At 36.8% G+C, this 20,691-nt stretch overlaps 1 protein-coding gene across 1 annotated transcript in view; it reads left to right on the top strand.

Annotated features, from left to right (window-relative positions):
- Positions 1-20,691, top strand: part of COL25A1 (collagen type XXV alpha 1 chain) — a 535,414-nt gene that overhangs the window by 384,595 nt on the left and 130,128 nt on the right. The window contains exons 8-10 of the mRNA XM_053564529.1: positions 6,833-6,904; positions 7,925-8,032; positions 10,381-10,416. Of these exons, the coding sequence (XP_053420504.1) occupies positions 6,833-6,904; positions 7,925-8,032; positions 10,381-10,416 (216 nt within the window). The remainder of the gene's footprint in view (positions 1-6,832; positions 6,905-7,924; positions 8,033-10,380; positions 10,417-20,691) is intronic.

The following is a 20,691-nucleotide window of genomic DNA, read 5'->3' as shown; positions in this document are numbered from 1 at the left end:
TTAATAGTTTTGAAATGTACCATTGCATCATGTACATTAGGTGAGGTTCCCCCAAATACTCTCCTTCCTCTCACCTCCCTCCCCTCCCACTTCTTCCCTTCTACTTTAAGGGTCTATAGTTATGTTTTACCATTCATATGAATGTGTAGGTGATTATATATTGATTCCATAGTAGTATTGAGTACATTTGATACTTTGTTTGCCATTCTTGAGATACTTTACTAAGAAGAATATGTTCCAGCTCCATCCAGGTAAAGAAAAGATGTGAAGTCCCCATCTTTTTTATGGATGCATAGTATTCCATGGTGTACGTATACCACAATTTGTTAATCCATTCATGGGTTGATGGGCACTTGGGCTGTTTCCATGTCTTGGCAATTATAAATTGGGCTGCAATAAACATTCTGGTGTAAATGTCTTTGCTGTAAAATGACTTTTGATCATCTGAGCATATACAGTAGAGGAATTGGAGGATTGAACGGTAGGTCTACTTTTAGTTCCTTGAGTGTTCTCCAAACTTCTTTCCAAAAAGGTCATATTAGCTTGCATTCCCACCAGCAGTGTAGAAGTGTTCCGTCTCTCTGCATCCATGGTAACATCTGTAGTTTTGTGATGTGGGCTAATCTTACTGGAGTTAGGTGATATCTCAAAGTGGTTTTGATTTGCTCTCCCCCATATCTTGTGGCTGCACTTCTGTGGTTTTTTCAGGCTGAGACAAATCTTCTTCAGAAATTCTTTTTTCATGGGGTCTCATCTTTTTTTGTCCTTTCTTAGCTGTATGTCGTTAGGGAACATTCACAATAACCTCAGAATCCCATAATAAATCCTGTACAACAGGTAGAGCCTTTGGCACTGTATGTAGTTTGCCCACGTCTTCTTATACTTCACACTTGGCAGTGTTGAAGTTTATCTTCCATCTTTCTTCTTATTCACAGATCTATTGCAAGTTGGTTTCACTCCCTTAGCGTTTTAGTAACTATGGTATTTAATGACATTTGTCAGTGTAGAAATTGCATTATTCTCTTTCTTTTCCAAATGATTAGTTGTAAGATTCACATTTATCATTTACATATAAAAAGAAAATTCTTAGAATTACTAAGGTTGACAGGTATAATTAAATGTAACAGAATGAAACTTAGAGTATCTATTAAAAAAGAAAAAATTCACTTGACTAGCCTTAAAATTTTATTTTCATTATAAAGAAAAAAATTAACTTTTTGAGCCATTTAACATATCATATTCAACAACAGAAGGCTAATTCTTTCTGTAATATTTCTACAAGGCAAACTTTTATCATCAGTAATAAATTCTGTTTTTCACAGGCTCCAATTCTCACATTATTTAGTTGTTCAAAGGATTTCTATAGCTATTTAGATTTTTCTTTTTAAGCAGAGAGATTATACCATTTGCTGCAATGTGGAATGGTTTAGCTACAATTATTTTTTCTCTTAATTTCTTTTCTTTCCTTATTTAGCCTTCTAACAGTTTCTGCTTTTAAAGTTTTTCTTTTACCTAAATATTTTTGCATCCTATTGCAGTATTTCCCCATCTGGTCTCTGTTAGCCAGAAGTTATTTTATCAACTTTGAGGGATATTTATCTTTATTTATGCTGCACACATGCCCACTGCAATGATTATGTTGTAATGCATAATACATATTTTGGGCAAACGGGATCATGATAGTATTTACATTATGGAGAAACTTGGAGATTTCATCTCAGCATAATACATAGTTTTTATTTCAATATGATTTGCTCTTGGGGCCCCTTGACCTTTTATAATTAAAATAATTATTTATCTTTGCCTCCGCAGCTCTTCAATCTCGGTTATACTCCCCTTAGGCTGATCAATGAGCAACCATTGTCAGTGACATTGACCATTGTTAGCCTGTTCTTACCATGGGTCACTTACGTGCAGTTATACAGCATAATTAGTAGCACCATCAATGGTAAAGTAAACTCTGTGCATCTATCATTTTGTATCATTTGCCCATGTGGAATTTGTGAAGAGACTTTAGCGTTCCCCTGCTTCTGTAGCCACTTCCTTTAATCCTCTTTGTAGTTGCTGCTCATCCTTTAAATCTAAACCTTTCCAAGTATTCTTTCTTATATCAATTCTCTCTTGGCCTCCTGAGGTACCTTCATACAGCCCTGTGACTCATAATTCTTACTCTATTTTGTAGCATATTCAACTGCCACCCCTTGGCTGTCCATAGATATCTCAAATTCAGCAAATCTCTAACTGAATTCAAGATCCGTAACCACCTACTCTCCCCAGAAAGGGTTCTCTCTTCTAGTGTGTTCCCATTACCATCCTTCAGTCTTTCAAGCTTGATACCTAGGACTGTTCTCTGTTCCTCATTTTCCCTTATGTTCTCAGCCAAGTTGCAAGTCCTGTGACTTCCGCTTCCTTAATATCACTCAAAATTGTCGAAATATCCCTTTCTAGTGCTAAGACACAATCCTACAACTAGACTATTATAACCTCTTCCTATAAAGTCCCTCTGTCTTTGGTTTTACTCTTACTCATTGATCCAGCTTGGGGGGCCTTCCATGGCTCCACAAAACTCATGTTAATTGCACATTTTTTTTCTTGGTAGCCCCTCTGCTTCACCTACATAATATTTTTCACTCTATATAATGCCCTCCCCCCCGCTTATTTTTCTCAATTTCCTCGCTAGATGTTAAAACCTATAACTTGGGGTTATACTCCCCCCCTTAATTCCCAGTAAAAGCTACACAGAAGACATTTAATACTTTTTAAATATTGTTGAATGTTAGTAATTTTCAAGCTTTCTAATATTTAAACTATAAAACCAGTAGAAAGAAATTATAACACATAAATTGAATAACGACAAAGTCTGGAATCAGAAAACCTGGATTGAATTTCTGGCTCTATCTTTGCCTTATAGAAGACTTTTGACACAACATAAAATTTTCTCACTATAATGTAATCATATAACACTCATCGTTACTGAGTACATGGTAAAAGTGACAATAACATCTTGAATTTATGACCTCTGAGTAGTTAGAAGTATTTCTTATGAATTATTTATTTGTTCAATACCCTTTGGGGTAGGCTTGAGTCTTTTTATCTGGAAGGTAATAAAGGGAGATACGGCCCTTCCTGTAATGATGTCAAAACACAGGTCCTGAGATGGTTACCTGCTTCACAATATGTCATGAAGATTCATGATGTCATCTGAGGCTTTATGCTCTCAGGAGAAAACTGAGTGGTATAAGGTAGTTTCAAACTCTTACACATCCAATTTCTTAAAAATCCAAAATATCTGGGGGTAAAAATATATACAAATTATTTCAGTATTTCAGCTTATTTATTCCTGGACTGTTTTTCCATGTTTTTCTGGAGACAATTTTTTTTTTCCCCACACCCACTAGAACCATCTGTGTACCAGGCAAGTTTTCTGAAATGTAAAGTGAAACATGTCCATGTCATTTATTTAGAAAAGACTATGACTAATATTATTGTGGGGAAAAAATGGCAAAGTTAATGAAAAAGTGCGTTCTCTGTATGAATGCCCCACCCCCGCCCCTGGTTGCTGGGGGAAACCTGGCAGTTATGGCCACACAAAGCCATGCCCTACATATAAGCATCTACAGCAGTACTTGTCAAAGTCACCCTCCAAATAACTCCTCCAAGGAACAGACAGAATCTCTATGATCTGGGGGGAGCCGCTGTGAAATGGGGTTCTTCACAATTACCAAAGGGTGAATTTTTTAAAAAAATTATGCAACTTTGCATTCTACATAATGTATCAATGTTTGCTTTACATGAAAGTGTTAAAAATTATTTACTGTTAATTACAATATACTTTTTAGGAAAGTATAGCTTTAGATCTCAAGAAAATTTATCATTGCTAACACTTACTTTTATCCCAATTTGAAGAGCAGAGGGTTCTAGGATATTGCAGCCCAGGCCAGGGGATTTTTGTTAGAATTTAATAGAATCCTCCCATATGTTCCCTTTTTACTTCCCTACATGTAAACTCCTGAAATCCTTTTGCTTACCTCACTAATGAAATCTTTAAAACATAGCGCTACACACCCAAATGGTATTATTTTCATAATTAAGTTGATTGAGAACTGTAAGATCAACTTCCTCAAATAGAGATTTTCTGTTTGAGAAAAAGAATCAGTCTGAGGTGAGAATTACATAATTCCCTCTTTAGATCTCCCATAAAGTGGAAGGCTCTTTTTAGGTGAGCATTTTGAAAATATGATCAAACACAGAAAGCTGATCGTGCTCGGATATAAGTAAGAGAAGTGACTTATTATTTGGAAGACCTACCATGTATGCTGTTAGGTTTTTAATTTAAAATTATTTTGTTAGATAATCCTGTTGCAAGTGACATTATGATTTATTGCCACTAATCAAGATTCTGATCCCTCATAGACTTCTTGTTTGTATCTGTTTTTGTTCTTTGTTACATAAATATGAGATTTATATATAAAATTCTGACTGTGTAATATAGGGCTAATGAGTCACAGATGGAAAGATGCTGGCACATTACCATCTAATAACATTTTAAACTCATAGTCCATAGTAAAACAAAAGCAAATTGTACACATCTGTTTTCCAACTTGTAGCATTTCTGAATTTGTACAAAATCTATATTTAAAGGAATTTTATTTAGGGGGAAGAAAAAGAGGACACAGGTCACCTTGAAGCTATCCAGCCACTTAATAACCTTATCAGAAAGGATTTGGCAAAAGGGATAAGATTTCCTCTGCTTTGCTTCCTGAGAAGTTCTAGCTCTAAAGAATGAAAATCAAAGGCATGCGGATTGAAGAAATGTATTCAGACTATAAACCTAATTTTATTGCCTCTCTGCAGAAACCTGAGCCCATATATTGCAGTTGTTGTTTATATTATTTGTATGGTAAACATGTTTTGTGTTTTAAAAGGAATTGAGGGAAAGGTGGAAAAAGAACAAAGGCAGAATTTCTCTCTCAGACTTACCCAATTGATAATGCCCGTGAGAACAAATAATTGAAGTAAAAGTCTTTAAAACCTCTCTCCTCCATTCTCCTTGTTTAAGGAATTCAGAACCACTTTTCTGCTTTAAGGGGTTGTGTGAACTGTCAAGTTCTTTTGGAAAAGTTACGTGACAGAAGTGATTACTGGAGAGTGTGACCATAAATCCCCCTGACATGGAATACACATGTTATAAGAGACAGATTTCCATCCACCACTTCTGCATAAATTCCTGAAACAGGAGAGACCTGAAATCCATCATATGATTGGAGAGAGAAATTTTGATGTGTGGGTGGTAAGACTCTTTGTGAGTCATACTATGTTGATTTTGAGGAATACTTCCTGACAGCAAAATTCTACTCACTCCTGTTGTCCAAAGAAGACTTAATATATGTATTGTATGTCCTGAGTTGCAGAGTGAATAGAGTATCAATAGAGGAAAATTACAGTGTTGTTTTTGTAGCAGTGTCTGTGGTTATCTCCACTCTGTACTAACATTTTGTAAGTGAGATCTCAAAAATGTTAAGCATAGCAACTCTTATACCTGTGTATACACACAGGTCCCATCTCCATCTCGCTGTTCCATGCTTTGAGCAATGGTCGGTTCTCTTGGGGGACCTCATGTGTCTCATTTGTTTATGGTGTGTCAAACAAGGGCAGACTTAGAACGAGGAAAGGGAGACATTAGGGACGTTGTTTTGTTTGTCCACCCGTGATATGTCTGTGTGACGTTTTGTGTCGTGTTGTTTTGGTGCTGTGCTGTCTATAGGGCCTGCCAGGCTTCCCTACAGTTGCTGCTCTGCACAGCAATCAGATCCTCACCGTCAAGGTTTGTGGTTGACACCTGTGCCTGCATGGTCAGAGCCACAACCAGCATAAGAGTGAGCAAGGACTGTTCGACTGGCTTGTTGAGCTGGGTCGCTTCCTCTCATTGTATAAATTATCAGGCATTTGGGACCTCACTTAATGACAGTGAGGTCAAATATACTAAGAGGGTGCATTCTGGCTAGCACAGTGGCTCAGGCCTGTAATCCCAGCACTCTGGGAGGCCAAGGTGAGTGGATTGCTTGAGCTCAGGAGTTTGAGACCAGTCTGAGCAAGAGTGAGACCCTGTCTCTAAAAATAGCCAGGCATTTTTCCCAGATGTCCAGCTACTTGGGAGACTGAGGCAAGAGGATCACTTGAGCCCAAGAGTTTGAGGTTGCTGTGAGCTATGACACCACAGCACTCTACCCAGGGTGAAAAAGTGAGACTCTGTGTCAAATAAAAGAGGGTACATTCTGTGTGAAAGGAGGATATTGAGGTCCCCAGGCCGAGTGAAGAGAGGCAGGCCTAACCATACAGGACCGTGCCACACCTGGATGGTTTGATATGCATGCATTCTAATGCTCTGTGATACTTTTCTGGTCAATTAAATAATCCTCAGTACTCTCTCTGGACCTCAGGCATCAACAATGGCAGTCGAATTCATGCCACATTATGCTGGTTGACAAGTCTGACGGAAATGGAACTGGCGCTTCTCTCTAGACTCTCTGCTCAGAGTGCAGGAGGCAGGGTGACCCCATAACAAGACCCAACACCCACAGCAAAATGATGGCATCCAAAAAAGATTCATTGCTAACTAAAACTCTGGTCTCACCATCCCATTGCAGGGTTCTGTTTCTTTCGAGAAGAGCCAGAGGGTCTAATGTGAGATGCAAGTGCCAGTTCTGTTTAGTTTAATAGTCACTATAAGTCTAATGTATATATCTTTATTTCTTTCTTGGGGCCTTCTGATGTCTATTCTTCAACTCTCTCATCTCTGAACTTCAACCTTTGACCTCACCTGACTGATCAGATGGTGTTTCCTAAAATCAATCATGGGTTTCTCTCTGCTGATCAGCAGCTCATTAAACGCCGCCTGATTAAGGTAGTGCTTCTTCTTGCTCAAGTCTGATTTCTGCTTTGCATTCAGTTATTGCTCTGTGTACTGTTGCTTTACCATTTACCTCTTAAAGGTGTGGGAGGTGGGTGGGTATTTATTTGGAAATATCCTAGAACAAAATTACGTTTAGTGAGCTGCATTTGTGTGAAATGTATATGAAATGATCAAAAGAGGGCCAGACTAGTGGCTCATGCCTATAATCTTAGCACTCTGGGAGGCTGAGGCTGGAACATCCCTTGAGCTCAGGAGTTTGAGACCAGCCTAAGTAAGAGCTGGACACCATCTCCACTAAAAGTAGAAAAGTTAGCCAGGTGTGGTGGCGGGGTGTGAGACAGGATGATCTCTTCAACACAGAAGTTTGAGATTGTACTGAGCTAGGCTGATGCCACTGCACTCTAGCCTGGGGCCACAGCGTAAGACTCTATTTTTTAAAAATAAATAAAATAAAATTAATTAATTACAAAAGACAAAGGTGTAGGAAGCCTATCTAATTTTTTTCTAATTAAAATCTAACAAATTAAATTGTAATGAGTAAAGATCCAGTTTCTGAGCTCTCTAGCTTTGGTAATTTATAAATTATTATGCAATATTGCAGGAGCCTCATGTGATTAATTTTGTAGGGTTGAAAAAGAAAACACATTTGTCTAAGTATAACAGCCATTTTGTTAAACAAGGTGAATATAACCGCTGTAGCATTGTTATGGATAAAGCTATGCAAAAGTGTCATACTAGCTCCCAATACAGAGATACATTTATCCCAAAGCTGTGAGTGCTGGTTCCTGAGCCGCTGTGATTTTAATGGCATGTATTCAGCTCACCTAGCATGAATATTTATGCGCTCCCTGCTGGCAAGAAAATTACATACAGGCTGCCCTGTTTCTGGTGGTTCTGGTTCTTTTCATAGTGCAAACATGGATAAAATAATACAAATTTAAAGTGTTGGAAAGAAGACCTGGGTCTTTATTATTTATGGTCATTGTTGGTCTGTTCCCTTCTCCATTGCAGGGTGACCAAGGCCAGGCAGGGCCTCCAGGTCCCCCAGGTCCGCCAGGCCCAAGAGGGCCACCTGGGGACACAGGGAAAGACGGCCCCCGAGGGATGCCAGGAGTACCTGTGAGTCCCTTTTTGGATGAGTTGCTCTCACAGGTTCTGTTTCATATTAAGGGCTGAGGACTAGGATGGAGTATGATGGTGAGGGATGGAAGGGCCAGAGGATCAAGTGAGTAGAGTGGGTGAGGGAAGCGGGATATTAGAAAAGTCCAGGGCAAGGTGCTCCTGGCAGCATCCTATTTTACTCTTTAATCCACTGGGAACCTATGCAAACCACAAGAAAGACCTGGAGACAGCAACTGAATGGGTTTTCAGGTAAGTTTTGTTATTGGAGGTGTCCAGTCCCTTGTGTATCCTGCCTACAGTAATATACATCCATGCCTTTGGTTCACATAAGAGATTGGTTTGAAAAATGAAGTGGGAGACTGCTAACATTTTTCAAAGGGTCCATAGTAGATGCAATAAAGGTCCATACTGATTATGGAAAGTAGAAGAGGTAAAATTTTTGATACTTAATCCCTTGTAAACAATTTAATCCCCCAAAATTGCTAACAACAGTAAAATTGAAGACGGTAAAATTAATTAAGACATTGATGGGTATGGCTTAAAAGTCACTTGTCTGTTATATGTGAGGTTTATTAATAGAAATGATTTAAAAGTAATTTCAATACTTAGCTGTACTAAAATTGGCCAAGTGTCAATGACATAATAATAAAAGACATTGGATGAATGGTTTGGTTTGGTAGAGGAATGTAAAGAAACATATGGAAAAGGTCAAAAATATTGGATTTAAATTATAAAATTAAGCCTTCTTACTGGATTATTTAATGTATTTCTTTAACTAAAATTATTTTCAATAGCATTTCGTAGTATAAAAGTAATAATGAAAATATGTATTCACAAAGAAAATTTCGACAATAGAGAAAACCAAAAATAAAAAATAAAAATTCACCAGAATTATTAATGTTTGGGTATATTCTCTTTCATCTTCAAACGCACATATATGTGACATTTTTTTCAAAGAATGATTCTCTTTGTAAGAATATAAAATACTTTAAAACTTTCCTGAGATAGCCCTATTTTCCCTTATGAAACCTGCTATGAATTTGCTGATATAAAATGAGGAATTGACTTTTAACAACTGATTTGCTTGTTGTTAGGACTGCTTTCACTGACACTTCAAAGCAGTGGTTTAATTCTAAAACTGTCTTTTACGGTCTCACCTTTTCTAAGGATAATACCCCCAAAGAGCGAGATCTGCAGCTTTCGGGATATTTAAAGCTCCATTGTAGATTGCAGGGTGCCAACTGAGATACAATGAATGTCTCTTTAATGGTACAGAATTAGATCACTGAGAGCATTGTGTACTGTAACAGAAATTAAATGCATGGTAGAAGTTATTTTTACGAAACAAAGATAAAGGTAAGATATGAAAAACTAAACAGTCTAAAATTATCTAATTTTTTAAAAGAATATAGTTTATTCATGTAAGGAAGAAATAAAACTTTTTACACAAAGGACAAGTTAACTTATTTGTTTAATTCCACAAATATAATTTGAACTAGATATAGTTTTGGAGTTAATTTTTATGCATTATGATAACCACTATAAGAAGGGGGCATATTTTGGGACAGAATCTCATTAAAGAGATGGAATAAAGTGGTTATTGACATAGGCCACCCTATTGCATTCCAGTCTTGGTGGCCTGGGCTGAAGGAATCCTTCTGCCTCAGCATCCCAAGTATCTGGGACAATAGGTGTGAACTACTACACTCAACCAAAAAAAGGTTTCATAAAAATAAATTGGGAAATACTTATTTTGAAAAGCCAGCAATATCTATGTATATTGGCATTACAAGCACAGTTTTCTAAAAGAACATTTTCTTGCCAATGACCGTTCTTATAAATTGATAGTAAAACATGGTAATCAATTGTATGTAATCTGAATGTTAGAAAATAATATTAGTATACTATAGCAGAATTTTTGATATCAATTTTAATAATAAAACAGGCCACTTCAGCCATTATTAATCCAGGAAGGTCAAAATTTAAAATCAATTTCTATTCATTTTATTCAAGTACTACACTAAGAGCAATTGTCTCACTATCCTACATATGAAAGTTCTGAGTTCTCATAAAGATACTATGTCATCGTTTTTATGTCAGCATAAAGAGGATATCATAAACCCTACTAAATTTATTAAATCCTGAAATGTTTATAAAATTCATTTGAAGAAAGAACATTTATCAACTCTCTTTTAATTGTGCTATGTTTATATTCCTCTATTTAACCTGAAAAAATATACTTGACATTCACATGTCCACTGGGCATTGGGAAAAAGAAAAAAAAAATGACAAGTTGTTTTTTGATGTTTACAGCATTATTAAAATTACCTTTTTTCTTTTCTAAGGGTGAGCCAGGGAAACCAGGAGAACAAGGCTTGATGGCAAGTATCTTAATTTATCTTTTCCATAGTAAAAATAATGAGAAGCCAGCTTAATAAAAACTCTGGTCAAGATTTATGTGTGACAAATGTTATCTGTCATATGACAGACTATAACACAAAAGTTAAAATTAGTAAAGGTTAAAAAGCAAGATACAATCTGGGTGTGGTGACAATTGCCTGTAGTCCCAATTTCTCAGGAGTTTGAGGCAGGAGGATTGCTTGAGCCCTGGAATTTAAGGCTGCAGTGAGCTGTGATCATGCCACTGTCTTCTAGCCCAGGTGACAGAGCAAGACCCTGCCTCTAAAAAAAAAATAAATTAATAAATTTAAGAAAAGATAAGATGGCCTATGTACTACTACTACATGTTAAAGTTGCAAGATTATGCATCAGATGTGGGAGAAAAGAGAGAGATTCCAGGCGAGGAACTGACAGAGATGCAGAAAGAGGTCAAAGGAGAGAATGTGATTTAAGCAGCTCTGTAAAAACAAAGGTTACATTTAGGCATATGCCTAGCAGCTTAAACAGAAGTGCATTTTGAAAGTTTCAAAGGAATCAGAGGTGACTAACTGTGAATTAGCATAGCAAACCTTCTGTAGCATTTCAAGGACTTACTGAAGGGCTCCGCCCAGAGAGAAAAAGTTGTGCCTTTTGGGTCTCTGTCATTAAAAATCGTCATGAAATGACTCCATGTGGACTTGCTCATGGATACACAGGGCCCAGGTTCCCATGATTTGTTTGTATTTGGTAAGCCCTGGAGAGTGGAATTCCTTCAGAGTACCTTTCCCTGTCTCTTCCTGTCTCTTGAACTGCCTTCTTTTTTATTTTATTTTATTTTATTATTTTGTTTGACACAGAGTCTTCCTCTGTTGTCTAGGTTAGAGTGCTGTGAAGTTAGTCTAGCTCACAGAAAACTCAAACTTTTGGGTTCAAGTGAGCCTCCTGCCTCAGCCTCACAAGTAGTTGGGACTACCGGTGCTCGACACAACACCTGGCTTGTTTTTCTATCTTTAGTAGAGATGGGGTCTCACTCTTGCTCAGGCTGGTCTTAAACTCCTGAGCTCAAGGGATCTTTCTGCCTGGCCTCGCAGAGTGCTAAGATTATGGGTATGAGCCAGCACACCCATCTCTGAGCTGCCTTTCCAACCTACCTTAAGATGTGAATACTTCACTATTGGGAAACATGGGTTATTCTCTAATAACCCAAATGCCAGAGAACAGCTCACACCATGGGGGATGCAGAATGAATGGGCTCAGACACTGCCAGAGAGCTGGCAGGTGATCACAGTAAGCTTGATAATGTGCATGTACGTACATACTGTTTGGCACTTGGCGTGAGGAGTTTGGGGTATAAAATTTATGTTAAAAATATAGTTAGCTAGGTTCTAGTGAAACTAACACATTGGAACATGACAATTAGTCAGGAACAAACTTGTGAATGGGTTAAAAATCAAAGGCTTCTTCCTGCACGGGATGCAGTCAGCAGCGTTCCTGAGAGAAACCCCCAAGTTAGCTGTAAATGGAGCTGCCTTGGCAAGATCTCTGGGGAAATGAAGATTCCCTGAGACCAAACCTGACCACCCTGAGACCCAATCTGACCCACCACCTGTAACGTTTCTGTTCCTGGGCTATAATATCAAGATAGATATCTGGCAGAGATAAATTTTTGTTACGATAAAAGATTTTTTTAAAAGAATAAGGTGAAACAAAAAGAAATAATGACCATCTGTAAAAATTAAACAAAACGTTGTCTTCAGTGGCAACTTTGCAGAGAAGTACAGCATTAGCTCAATGGTAAGGAGTCATAAAGTTTGGAGGATTCTTGGAAAATTACCATACAAAATTCCAAAACTGTTTTAAGCCATTGAATGTACATGTAATTTGTATCCTGGAAAATGGTCAAAACATGTTCCTTCTGGACGTTCTTACATGGAAAACCACCGGGGATGCTCAGGAGCCCTTGTCTGTCCCCAGGTATTCACAGACTATTCACATTTTTATCACTCTCATTGGCTTTCTTCCCTGATGCCCCTGAGTGCATCCTAATATACAGTGTTCTAAAATAAAATGGATTTTTTAAAATTTTATGTTTATGTTCCTTAATTTATATATATTCTGTAGTATACACTATGTGAATAGCCACATAATCCCATTTTCTTACAATTCCTTGATATCATTAAATATATAAACGTGTGACCTACTCCTAAATGAACTGTTGTTATCTTAGTGTGTTTTGATCTCCCATTTTATGTAGAAACTTTCTCAGATAAAAATAATACTGGATTTTTTTCTATAAACCTTTTGTTCTCTCTTTAAATTCTTTAGATTTAGTTCATGTTCTCATTTTGAAAATGCAGCTAAGAGGCTCAACTCCTGTAGCACAGTGGTTATGGAGCCGTCCACATGCACCGAGGGTGGTGGGTTTGAACTCAACCCAGGCCTGCCAAACAACAATGACAATTGCAACAACAACAACAAAAAATAGCTGGATGTTGTGGTGGGTGTCTATAGTCCCAGCTACTTGGAAGGCTGAAGTAGGAGAATCGCTTAAGCCCAAGAGTTTGAGGTTGCTGTGAGCTGTGACGCTATAGCACTCTACTGAGGGCAACATAGTGAGACTCTGTCTCAAAAAAAAAAAGAAAGAAAGAAAAGAGAATGCAGCTAAGAAACTTAATTGAAATCACAAATGTTCAGGGACATATGTATTCAATGATCTTCTAAAGTATATTTAAATTACATGTTTAATGATGTAAAAATTTTTAAGAGAAAACTTCCATACTATATATTTAAAAAGTAGATAAATCATATTGTATATCTCAGTGAATTTTCACAAAGTGAACATAACTACATGTAAACCAGATCAAGAACTAGAACATTGTCATAAATCCTCCTTTACCTCAGTCACCATCCCACTGGTAACCACTGTTCTGACTTCTGTCACCATAGATTAGTTTTGCCTACATTTCAATTTTATATTAATTGAATCATTTGGTATGTATACTTTTGTGTCTGGTTTCTTTCATTCAACATTGTATTCATGAGATCATTCACCTTGTTTTAATAGCCTTCACAACTGCTTTTTAAAAAAAAAAAGGAGGAAGCATCTTATTTCTTTAACTACCTTGTTAAAACTACATCACTCAGATAGCAGTAAGTGAATGAATGTCTGTCTGACCTTGGCCAAGTCACTTAACCTCCTAATGTCTCATCTGTAAAGAAACAATAATACCCTCACTGCCTTACAAGGTTGCCAAAGACAAATGCGATGAATTAGGGAAAAGCACTTTAAAATACATAATGAAGAACTATTTGAGCATGTTATTATTATTATCACTCAATTGTATTCTCCAGAGTAAATTATAGGTAAGCATGGATTTATAAAACAGATGCATTCCTGTAAAGTTTTATATAAATCAGATTTTCTTAAATCAACATGTTTTAAATGTGCTGGAGAAATTTTCTATTTAAAACAATTTTATTCAAAGTCTGCATAAAGTAATATAACCTCGTAATTTTTCGTAATGTGTGTATAACCCCACATTTTGTATTTGCTTAATATGAAATATTTCTCTAATCTAAAAACCAATCACTTAAAAGAATCACTATTTCTATTTGTTAACTAAATAGCACCTATATGCTATTTTTAACCCATTTCACAGAGAGAGGAGGATACTGGAAACATAATTGCAATGTTCTTGGGAGAAAAATTCCTTAGAAAATTTTTTTCAAATTGTTTGTGTGGGTTTAAACTCAAAGTCTGGTAGGAAGATAAGTACATTATGCCAATGGTTTTAGTTTTGCAACTACTTAAGGGTGTACCACTAAGTTCTGTGATCCTTTTCACTGATGTAGGTAATAATTCCTAGTCTATTGAATTGTAGTGAGAAGTACGTGAAATAATATGAAATGTTTTATAAACTACAAAGAGTTCTACAAATGAGAAGTATTGCTGTTAAAACAAATGTCTAATGATATAACATGGTATACAGAAAGAATACTCTGTGAAAAAGAAGGGCTAGAACAGGTGACTCACAGGTACTAATTGAATTATAGCACATCAGGTACTTCAACTGAGAGTAAAATTTATTGCTTTTGTCCTATTATTGTTGTTGACCTTCTTCTCTTATATATCACATCATTGTACATTATCAATTTTTCATAACATCCCCGTCTCACCCACCAGGTCAAAGAAAACATGGTAAGCACCACTGCTCTCATGTTTTCCACATTCGTAAAACCCATTACATTTTTTGGTTCATTGTAGAGCAATGCTTCCTTTCCTGAGTGCATCTTAAGGGGAACTAGAGAATTTTTATAAATTTAAAATGCCTCTGATGATGAAACAAAGAAGCCAGAAATAATCTAAAATTAGCTCTTAACAAAACTGTTTATGAGTTTGCCAGATAGGGAATTAGTTTTCATAATCCAGGATATACGGTTTGTATTGCAAAAATAATCATCTGAAGATTAACAGCATCTATGATACAATAAAAAAGAAAACCTGCAGCTCACACAGTTCCACATTGATTTAATCCTGCTGTGCCTCTATTCTATAAACATGACCTTTGGGTTGTCTGAGAAGTTCAGGGTGAGATTTTAAAAGACAGAATCTTGAGCTTTAATAAATTTGACTTCATCTAAATAAGGAGAGAATTACTCTTTTAAAACCAGACCCAAGAATAAAATCAAGGATTGACCACAATTGGAAGTAATAGATTTCTGAATCCTAGCACTAGTGATCTTCAGCTTTCGGTTTTTCAGACATTTAAAGAGCTGTTAAGATATTTTTTTTTAATAACAAAAAGGACCAAAATCATCTTAGTATAGTTATTAGACTAGATTTTGACAACAAAGTCTTATTTGGTAAAGCTGTAGTACTTGCATTGCGCACACTGCCTGCTGAGATGCCTTAGCAACTGTTATTATCCTCACTTAATCTTGCCCTTGAAGTACACATAAATGGCCCACCTACAGAGCTCTTCCCACCTCCTTGGTGCTTTTGTCCAGAGCCTGTCATGCTGTTTTCCTAATGGACCCAGAAAGCAGATAAGAGATGCCACCTTTTTCTGGTGCTGTCCCACCACCAGCCCTTCCAGTTGCCCAGCCCATAATGACACTCTCTGTGTTGACTCCTATGTGCCAATACTTCTCCAGAGGCGTCTAAAGGTCACCTCACTGTGGTGTTAGAACATTGACTTTTGGCTCAGTGCCTGTAGCTCAAGCAACTAAGGCCTCAGCCACATACACCAGAGCCGGAGGGTTTGAATCCAGCCCAGGCCTGCCAAACAACAATGACAACTACAACCAAAAAATAGCTGGGTGTTGTGGTGGATGCCTGTAGTCCCAGCTACTTGGGAGGCTGAGGCAAGAGAATCACTTAAGTCCAGGAGTTGGAGGTTGCTGTGAGCTGTGATATCACAGCATTCCACCCAGGGTGATAGCTTGAGGCTCTGTCTCAAGAAAAAAAAAAGAGAGAGAGAGAGAGAACATTGACTTTCCTTTGAAGCTGATTCTGTCTCCTAGAAACAAAACATTGACTTGGGAGAGCATTTTCAACAGTGATTCACAAGCACAACAATTGTGGGAAACACATACCAAAAAATAGTCTAAATGGCTGAGTAAATGACTGTTTTCTTCTCTCATTTTTTCATTTTGTTTTTCTTAATGACCTATACTCTGTAAATCAGCTCTATTGTTAACTATCTTTATACTGATTCCAGGTAAAGTCTATAAGCTCATCTGTAGAAAGTGGTGAGATTAAATGATTAAGTTGTCTTCCAGCTCTAAAGTCCTATCATCCTACTAGTTTTCATTATATACGTTCAGATACATAAATTGTGTTTATTCATTTTATATACCTATATACACAGGGTGCCCATGAAGTTCGTGTTCAATTTACAATAGTGTGCAATTTTAAATTGCAGATGAACTTTATGGCCACTCTGTATATATTCTATAAATAATTGCATGCAATGAATAGCCATATGTTAAGTTTAATGGAATAAATTCTTAAAAATTCTCGTCTTTTTCAAAACTACAATCAGCTGCTCTAGTTGTCATTTCTTTTAACTTTAGAATCCAATCTATTGTAACTATACTGACCTATATACATGAAGATATCAATGAAAATATAATGAATCTCATCAAATTCTCATGTTTCATCATTGATGAAGATGAAACTTTTCAAAATTTGAAGTCTGTGCTTTACATTTGCAAATTTAAGGCAAATGTACAAATTCTGGGGCAAGAGGACAAATCGAAGTTCTTATACAAAATGTTTAAATATTTAAAAGTCTCAAACCAAGGTAACAAACTGTTAAGTAAAATGTGTTCTAGTCTGTAACCTTCATAGATGTTATTCTCACAATGGCTTGGAAACTTCAAATTCAGAATTCTTGCACTCTTTGGAGTTCAAAGCCAGAGTGTGGGGGACTGTGCCTAGTCCCAAGCCCTAAGCCTCTCTAAAAAGAGAGAGACTTCCTTTCTCTCCCACACCTTCCTCTCTCCTTCAGTTTTATATGATTCAGGCTCTAACTTTATAGGACTCAGGTTTTTGGATACCCACAGGACCAGATTTCTTCCATATTCCTCTAAATAGCCATTTCTCTGCTTTCTGTTCCAGTTTGTTGTTGTGTGCAACCAGTGGTCTGGTTCACCTTCAGAACAGACCCGGGAAAGAGTCAGCTGACAGTCTTTAAAATCAACCCAAGTCATTGAGCCAGACTCCTTAGTATCCCAAATATGATGTAAGGTTAGAGCAGGGTTTGGGGACAGGGTACAGGAGAATATGTCCCCTTAGACTCATGGATTCCCAACCCCATGAATACAGTCAGAGAAGAGCTCTTTAAAGCAAAGGCCTCCAGGCAAGAGCTTTCTTACCACGTCTAAAAAGGTACAGGCTCCCTATGTCTGTCCCTGTGTACAGGCAGCCCTAACAAAATAAGCATCTGCTTTGGTCACCCGCTTTGATAAAACATTACAAACACGTGTACAGTTTCACACTCCCCCCTCGTCCACAGCAGCTAAAATAATATTGTTGGTACTTAATGTGTTTAATAAACTGAGTAACTAAATGATGTGAATTGATCACTCAATAAATCAGATACAAATGCAAAGAAATCAGCTTTAAAATGTTTTCCCAACTGATGTCATTGAACCCCTGGGGTAGGAATACGCAGGATAAATGCAACAGAATTACTATAAAACCACTTTTCTTATGTATCTTCTTATATTGATTATGCATGGCATAACTAAAAGCATGATTTATTTTCATGAGGACAATGGAAAATCAATTCCATCTATTCATAGTCACACTGTTTGGCTATTTTTAAGAAGGATGTAAAAGATTCAGAGGAAATCTTACAATTATCTAGCTTATCACTGAAAGAACCAGCATCAGGGTGAATTAGTAATTTGGCCAAGGTCACAAAGTAATTATTCACAGAACGAGGCTGGAATCCAGTTCTCCTGATTGTATATTTGTGTTATATAGTCTAGATCTGCCTTGCCCAGTGCAGTAACCACTAGCTACAAGGGTCTATTACAATTTTCATTTTAATTACATAAAATTAAAAATTAGAAATTCAGTGTCTAAAAATGGTAGTAGCCACCTTTCAAGCACTGAATAGCCATTTGTGATTAGTGACTGTCCTCTGGGATTGACCAATATAGAGCAATATTGGTCTGAAGAAAGTTCTTTTAGACAGTCCTGATCTACCTACATAGAGAATAGCTCTGACTAGTGCATGAATACGTATTATTTTAAATTTAAGACCTTCTTCTGTGGATCACAGGATATTTAAATTCTTACAACCCCTGTTTCTCAGCATTGTTGATTTAAAATGGGAAAAGCACTTACACTTAACTCAATGGAAATATTTTTTACTGAGTAGTGTAGGGTGATAGGCCTTTGTGAACCATAAATTTGTTTCTTTTATGGTACTTGAGGGATGTTTAATCACAGAGGGCAGAGAAGCCTGTTAATTTTTCTTTCTTTTGGGGTCATTTCTATTTTGAGGTTAGGAACAAGATACAATTTATTAAATATTTAGAAGGGACCAAATGAGCTAAGTTTAGCTGTGGCTATCTGGTGAGAGGTGAGAGAGAGTCTCTCTTTGAGGACCTGATCAAAACATAGATTTTTAAACACCTAAATCTGTCTTTAATCTGCTGGTGGTATTTAATGCTCAATATTTATTCTTGGGTTCTGGTGTTTTGTCAAGTGGTAAGAAAAATGTATTACTTCTTTAATTTCCTGAGCTTTAAGAGACCTCCCTTAAAGAGGTCATAGCCTCATGATATTGAGAAACCCCAATAAATGAATCATCATGGTTTAATATTTTCCTCAAAAAGTTAGTATATGAGATAGGAAGTCAAAGAAAATTTACTCTTTTTAAAAAATAACTATTGCATTTAGAACTTTTTTTCACTAAATACTCATAAATAAAGTTAACAGCATGCCATCTTATTAGCAGGGTATTTGTTTTAGAGCAATTTTCTCAAATAATAGAAATTACAGAATAACATCATACAAACAAAACCCTAGATACAGCCTCAAACCTGGAACTGCTTCCCAGTGATGGAGATATAATAGTTTAAGTGTTAAAATAATGGTGGAACTTCAGTAAATAGAATTTAATAAATTTTAAATTAATTATTTCTATTTAGTCAGTAATTATTTTCATGTGTAGCTCAAAGGACCTCATTTATTTAAATAGATTGTATTTCTGAATTTTTCTGTTACTTTTATATCCTTTTTCATTGGCTTATTCACTCCTGATGCTTGCTAGCAGACAATGTTTAAGGAAATTTTATAGAGAAAAACCAATTGAAAAAAATCCTTATTTTTTTCTTTAAGTTGAGAAGGCTAGGGGTGGCACCTGTGGCTCAGTGAGTAGGGCGCTGGCCCCATATACTGAGGGTGCTGGGTTCAAACCCAGCCCTGGCCAAACTGCAACAAAAAAATAGCAGGCGTTGTGGTGGGCGCCTATAGTCCCAACTACTTGGGAGCCTGAGGCAAGAGAATCGCCTAAGCCCAAGAGTTGAAGGTTGCTGTGAGCTGTGACGCCATGGCACTCTACTGAAGGCAACAAAGTGAGACTCTGTCTCTAAAAAAAAAAGGAAAGTTGAGAAGGCTATGACTGCTTGGTTCTGAGGGACCACACCAGTTCTCTATGGATCATAGTTCAATAACTACTATTTCAAAATGCAGATTTGCCAGCCTGAGCTACATAACGAGACCTCATCTCTACAAAATATTTTAAAAATTAGCCTGGTACAGTGACAGACACCTGTAGTCCCAGCTACTCATGTGGGAGGCTGAGGCAGGAACATCACTTGAAGTTAGAAGTTAGAGCCTGCTGCATTGAGCTATGATTGATCCACTGCATTCCAGCCTGGGTGACATAGCAAGACCTTTTCTCTAAGAATAGAATAGAATAGAAAAAATAATTATTTCTTAGGCACTAACCTAGGTGCTGAAGATATTAAATATATGGCCTGAGGAAGTTGCTGCCTTACTAAGTGAATGTTAAAAATGTGTAAATATATTAAAACACAGACAGTTGAAATGTGCTAGAGAAACACAAAAGATTAAAAACAAGCTCTGTCTGGGTGCACTGGAGAAAGCTCATGAAGGAAGTGAGTTATTACTACTGAACCTTGAAGAATGATTAAAAACTTCACATGAAGACTAATCAGGGAAGAATATGGCCTGCATGGGCAAACATAAATGATAGTGTGACTGAAGACAGGATCCATGAAAGACTTGAAACAAGAGATGAAGCTCTCCCATCTCAGCACTGTCTTATTCTGTTCTTGTTTGTGCTGGGTTTCTTCATCCCCAGATCATTTAAATCATCAGCTTTAACAGAGAAAACATTTCAGCCCACTCTCTTGTATTCTAAAACATTTCCCAATAGCTTCTAGTTTGGCATTTCCACACACTTAAGCCATGAAATCTGAATCTTATAAAACATCACTTGAATTACACTCTAGACATACATATAACAGTGGCTAGAGTTTATATTTCTTAACCTTCCCACGTCAAATATCCAAGCAGAACAAGAATTTTATGTAAATGCATCATGAATGAATCCTCCTTAAGTAAGACAAATTTCCATTATTTGTTTTAAATTTCCTCTTCCTCTTTATAAACCAAGTTTATATATTTTGTGATCTTATGATACATTTGACCAGATCTCTCAAAATGTAATAATTAAAGTCTGTTGCACCAAACCCTTGAAAAAGTCTGGTACTAATGTTTTATGACTCCATAA

The sequence above is a fragment of the Nycticebus coucang genome, chromosome 1 (assembly GCF_027406575.1).
Source record: "Nycticebus coucang isolate mNycCou1 chromosome 1, mNycCou1.pri, whole genome shotgun sequence".
In the NCBI taxonomy this organism is placed as follows: domain Eukaryota; kingdom Metazoa; phylum Chordata; class Mammalia; order Primates; family Lorisidae; genus Nycticebus; species Nycticebus coucang.
The sequence above is the reverse complement of the archived record's forward strand: the minus strand, read 5'-3'. Positions and strand labels throughout refer to the sequence as shown.